The sequence below is a fragment of the Elephantulus edwardii genome, unplaced genomic scaffold, assembly GCF_000299155.1.
Source record: "Elephantulus edwardii isolate Elephantulus edwardi_28Jun2011 unplaced genomic scaffold, EleEdw1.0 scaffold00007, whole genome shotgun sequence".
Lineage (NCBI taxonomy): Eukaryota > Metazoa > Chordata > Mammalia > Macroscelidea > Macroscelididae > Elephantulus > Elephantulus edwardii.
This window is the reverse complement of record NW_006399757.1, coordinates 15,341,414-15,347,396: the sequence shown is the minus strand read 5'-3', so window position 1 is coordinate 15,347,396 and position 5,983 is coordinate 15,341,414. Positions and strand designations below refer to the sequence as shown.

Sequence of the window (5,983 nt, the reverse complement as noted above, 5' to 3'; positions counted from 1 at the left end):
TGGGCAATCTCCTCCCATGTGATTAACTGCCTCTGAAAACCCACCAGAGTGTCGGCTATGGGTCAGCTCCAACTTGATGGTACACAACAACAACATATTGTTATTAAGTGTCATAAAGTCAACTCTTTATCATATCTACTTTGTGTATAATACAGGAAACTCTGCCTTACGCTATACCATCCTTATAATTTCAGCTGTGCTTAAACTCATTGTTGCAGGCAGGCAGTGTTCCCATCTATGGCCGTGAAGAACGGCCTCCCTTTGCCTCCCCTCTACTTTTACAAACATGATGGCTTTCTTCAAGGATTGGCCCCTCATAATAACATGCCCAAACTATTGTCTCACAATTCTGCTTCTAAGGAACTGCACTTAGCACTGCACTTCTTCCAAGACAAATGCATTTGTACTTTTGACAGTTTATGGTATATTTAATATTGTTCAGCAGCACCGCAATACAAAGGCATCAATTCTTCATTGGTCTTCTTTGTTGTTATCTACCATCAAGTCAGAATCAACTCATAGCTGACCCTTCAGTAGCTTTTTCAGAGACATTCAATTGCATGGGAGAAAACTGCCCATCTTTCTCTCTTGGAACAGCTAATAGATTTGAACTGTGTGCTTTTCGCTTGGCAGCACAGCTCCTTACCACCAAGCTACCCATATGAAGTAGTTGAAAATACTACGGTTTGAGTTAATCTTTAATCCAACATCACTGCTCATTAGAACTTTAAAGAATTCCTTGTCAGCAGATTTTCCTAATGATTATGTTATTTGATTTCTTGACTATAATTTCCATTAGTGTTAATTGTGGATCAAAGTGGTAATCTTTTACAATTTCAATCTTTTCTCCACTAAAAAAATTTCATTTATTGGTCCAGCTATCGGTATTTTTGCTTTCTTTATATTAAGGTATAACTCACATTGGAGGCTACAATATTTGCTTTTATGTTATTATTAGCCATCTTCCTAATGTTCCTTAAATTCACCTTTTAAGAAGCTGAGTTCTCAAATATTTCAGGAAATCAAAGTTAAAAAAAAAAATTAAAAAAAGATTTACATCCAAAAAATCCCTTACACTATTTGATGGTTATCAGAGCATAGAAAGAAAAAGAAATGAATAACAAGTATGTACATAACAAGGATGATGAGAAAGACTATATACAATTGTAAGGGCAGGGCATCACAGCCTTTGAGAAATGGCAAAGGAAATTACTGGATATACTAATTTAAAAAGAAGAAGCTGCAATAAAGTTGTCCATGCAGTCTTCCAAGAAGAGTAATAATAAACAATGTCTATGAGTAGATACATAAGTAAACATATGAGCTGAGCAGATGGGGAAAGGTAAATGGAAGTACATTCAGGAGAAAATATACACACACACACACACACACACACACACGTATATGTATATGTGTGTGTATATATACACATATAATTGACAGGAAATATTTCTGCACATGTGTTTGTATATGCAGTAAATATATTCAAGAATGTTATAACCCATATTTTAAACAAAGTTATGAGAACTTTTAACTCATTACCTCTTATGAGAAGGACTCAATGGGCTTGGGGAGTTGGGATCACAGTTGAGGGACAACTAGGTCGATGGACGTAACATGATCCACAGAGACAGTGTTCTGCATTCTACTTAGGAGTGAAGTGTCTGTGGTCTTAAAAGCTTCTAAGGATGCAACTATTGATCTCTCCTTGTCTGGAATGAAGAAGAGTAAGAAAGAAAAAGAAAGTAAAAGACTTAGGGAGACAATTCTTTTAAAGAGCTAATCAATCACTTGAACCACAGCTCTCTACCTACCTGGAGATTAGAAGAGTCTCACAAAAAGACCAAGGTGTGCCTCATCCAAGTCACAATATTTTCAGTTGCTTCCTACACATCTGAAAGTGAGACAGTAAAATACACTTTGGACTATGGGGTTGGAGAGGAATAGTGAATATCCTGTTGTGGGCCAAAAGAACTCAGTATTGTGTCTTGAAGGTGAGTGCAATCAGGACACGTCTTAGGGCAAGTGTGGTCAGGCTTCATCTCATATATGTTGTGCATGTTATCACAAGGGTCCAGCCTTTGGAAAAATACATTACACTGGGAAAGATGGAGGTTCAAAAAAAGATGGTAGATGTTCAACAAGAAGGATTGACATAGAGACTGTCCTAATGTGTCTGAGTGTGCCAGGTGAGACTCAGATTTGCTATCCATAGGATTGGTGAATTGTAGTCAACTGAACGACACCTGACACCAGCAGTCACTGCCAACTGCTCTGATCAAAGTCACAATAGAAACCCAGGACAGAGAGGGAATAAAAATAAGCAGAACAAAATTCAAACTATGAAAAGGCCAGGTATATTGTTCTAAGAATAATTAGTGGAACCCCTGAAACTGTGGCCTTTAGGCAGAATTCAAGTCTAGAAACGAGCCCATCTCTAGGATCAAGTTTCAGGCAAATAGAAGACGGAGTTTGAAAGGGAATACTACCAAGAGGGAGAAATGTGCTTCTCACTACAATCAATCATACAAAACCAAAAGAACAATATTTGCTCCAAAATAAAGTTCAGAAGGTAAGAGGGGACTTAAAAGGACAAATGGATATGGTGAAACCAAGGAGAAAGAAGAAATAGTGCCATAACCTTAAAGGGATTACAACCAGTGTCACAAAATAAAAACTGTATAAATAATTGGGTAGTAACTATTTACCTGAGCTACAATGCAAAAAGAAAGCAAGTTGAGGACAGGGGTTAAGAAGACAGCTCTCAATTTCTTAATGCAGAATTAAGCATGCTGAATAAGTTTGAGGAAAAATTCCATACTGGTCTTTTATTTTTACTTCTTCCATGATTTTTCCCCCCACATATAAGTCACCAGAGAGCTAAGATTATTAGCATGATTCTTTTTTGAACCTTAATTGTTAACCAGAATATTCAAGCAAAACATGTTTTCTTTGTACAAGTTTTAAATGTTTTTATGGAAACAAATGTTCCCTGAAAGTTATGACATTTCTACATTACTGGTACATTTGAATATTTTATTATAAGAAATCAAACTTAATCCTCTAAACTTGAACAATCTTGAAACGAAATTTAAGAATAACTTATTTTTCTTGTTAAAATAAAAATATGTTCACTGTGGAAATTTTGAATGTACATCAGATCTCAAAGAAGAGAATAAAAATTCCAATAAAGTTAACATCCCAAAATAACATTAACATTTTCCTTCTTATTACTTTAAGAAATCTGGCTACATTAGAGTATTTGTTTCTTCTCTCTCTTTTATTCTTTCAGGTTGGTTTATATTTTTGCCATAAGATAGTTCTAACTCAGGATAAAAAGAGGTATTATATTTTCAATTAGAATTTTCATTTTTATTTAATTGTTTGACAAGGTTCATTTTAGAAAAAATCTAGAAAAACTTCAGTTGTATGATGAAGAAGGGATAAATCGAGTGGTGATAGTGATGATAATAATTTTAATGTAAAAGCAAGATTTTATTTCCTAGAGCAATAATATTCTTATGATTTTCTTAAATGTTGCAGCTAAGTAATTTTTGTTTTTCTGTGTGGGTTTATATATGATGAAGTCTTTATAGTTTGTGTTTTATAGATGATGGTATTGAAGTAAAAGGAAGCCTGGGATGTAAGTTAAAGTAATCAGAATTATGAGTTACAGATGGTGGTGGTGTTTTCTGCCATCGAGTTGCCTGCGACTCATAGTGACTCTGTATACCACAGCCCTAAACCCTGCTCCATCCTATACTGAGCTTATTGTCTCTGACACACCTACTCCCAACCTAGTGACTGAATCAATCCATATCATCGAGGGTCTTCCTCTCTTGCACTGTCCCTCCATCCTCCCAAGCATGACATCCCTCTCCAAGGACTGGTCCCTCCTTGCAACATGTCCAAAGTATGTAAAACAAAGCTTCAGTATCATTGTCTCCAACAAGCAGCCTGGTTTCATTCTCTCTAGAATGAATCTGTTTGTTCTCCTAGCAGTCCATGGTATATTCAATACTCTTCTCCAGCACCACAACTAAAGGCATCAATTCTCCTTCTATCATCCCTAGTCATTGTCCAGACTTCTGATGCAAGTAATTTAAAAGGCTATGGCCTGAATCAGGGCCCTCCAGAAGGTCTTGTTGACTTTAAACAAGAGGTTTAAATTTAATAAAGAACTAAACATTCCACAGGAACCTCACCCGAACAAGAGCACCCTACTAGCAGTCCAGTCACATCTCCCATTCTCCAAAATGGAGACAAGGGCCTGGCTTAAGTGTATAGTAAATATTGGAAGAATCTCTGACTTAGTGATAAGGAATTGTGGTGCCAATCCAAAGTCACATGGTTCAAATCTACCAGCTACTCCGCTGAAGAAAAATGGATAATCTCCCTTTATATGGTTTATAGCCTTTGACAACCTCCTGGCGAGTCAGCTATGAATCAGTTCTGACTTGATGATATATAACTACAACAATGACATTAAATATTAGGGAAAGGTATTACAGGTGATGTCAATGTTTGGAGATAAGATACCATACCACTCTTTTTCTTGTTTTAATGCTGTTGTTATTCATAGTTTAGTGCTATTTATTTGCCTTGGACTCATAGTGACTCTACCTACAACAGATCTGGATTTGGCCCTATCCTATGCCATTCTTGGCTTGGGTTTATCAGAGATGATATGGATGGCACAGGATAGAGTAAGGTTCATATCAGTTGTTCATAGGGTTGCTGTGAGTCATACTTGACTCAATAGCATCGAACAACAGCATGATTTAGAAGACAAAATTATGTTCTAATAACTTATGAGATAACTAACTTCACAAATTTGCCTGATCTTTATTTCACAAAAAATTTTTGCTCACGCAGTATACACAGCCTATTTTTAGAAAATATCCAAGGTCAGTCTGTCCTGACCCATTCATAGTCTGTTATGAGCATCTAATAAATTCCTTCTCTTCCTCAAAAAAAAAAGAAAAGAAAATACTAAAAAATTGAAAATTTTTAAAAAAGAAAATGTTCAGAAACAGATTGGAGGAAAAAAATCCCAACCAAAAACAAAACACCAAACCCATTTTGTTGATTAAATATACTTTTTAATAAGAGTCCAACCTGGAATTTGGGTTAATGCTCATTAGTTTAGTGATATTAACTTTTTAAATTATTTTAACCTTTTTGTGTCTCCAGTATGAATGTATGTATGTGTGTGTGTGTGTGTGTGTGTATATATATTTGCCTGTATGAGAAGTGATAGCAAAAACATTTTCCCTGTTATTGGGGAAACATGTTAGGATTTACAGTCTGAGTTCTGTATCATGTAGCATCTAGAGAGAAGGGTACCTGGAAAAATGACTCCTTATGAAATTTATAACATCTTTTCTTTTAAAATAATTTTTTTCTCTCTTCTTTTCTTTCAGGATAAACTCAAGCTACAGGAGAGTTTAAGACAAGGAGCCACCATTATTGATACCTTAATCAAAGAAAGAAATCCTGGACTCATTGGTCAACTACTAGTAGCATGAAGCTCTTGGAGAAAATAACCTATTACGATTTTTAAAGTATTTACCTAAGTATCTCTATTTTTTCCATCCTGCTTGTAATAGAATGTATTTTATATCTTCTTATAATATGTAGAATGTTATGCTTAGATTATGCAAGTGGATTAATATTTAGACCTGTGAAATAAAAGTTTGCTTTTGTGTATGTCAAATGTGCCTGAGCCTGAAAAAAACAGTTAAATGGAAAATAATAGACTTTATATAAAGAGTCTTTTCTCAAAGTCATGATGGATCAAATAGGAGTAGTAATAGATACCTATTCCTTCTGTGGAATAAGAGTTTGAACTTTGAAAATTCAGCTGACTTTATCTCTATTAAATCATGCTATAACAAAGCTAATGGATACAATTCAGAATGATTATTAATTTGAGATTGCCCTATCATTATGCAATATTTTCTAGTCTGTTGGAAGTTTTCAT

At 35.1% G+C, this 5,983-nt stretch overlaps 1 protein-coding gene across 1 annotated transcript in view; it reads left to right on the top strand.

Moving 5' to 3' along the window:
* The window catches only part of ISPD (isoprenoid synthase domain containing), a 390,875-nt gene extending 385,347 nt beyond the window's left edge, over window positions 1-5,528 (top strand). Inside the window, exon 10 of the mRNA XM_006880260.1 lies at window positions 5,424-5,528. Coding sequence (XP_006880322.1) covers window positions 5,424-5,528 — 105 coding nt within the window. The remainder of the gene's footprint in view (window positions 1-5,423) is intronic.
* The last annotated feature ends 455 nt before the right edge of the window (window positions 5,529-5,983 follow it).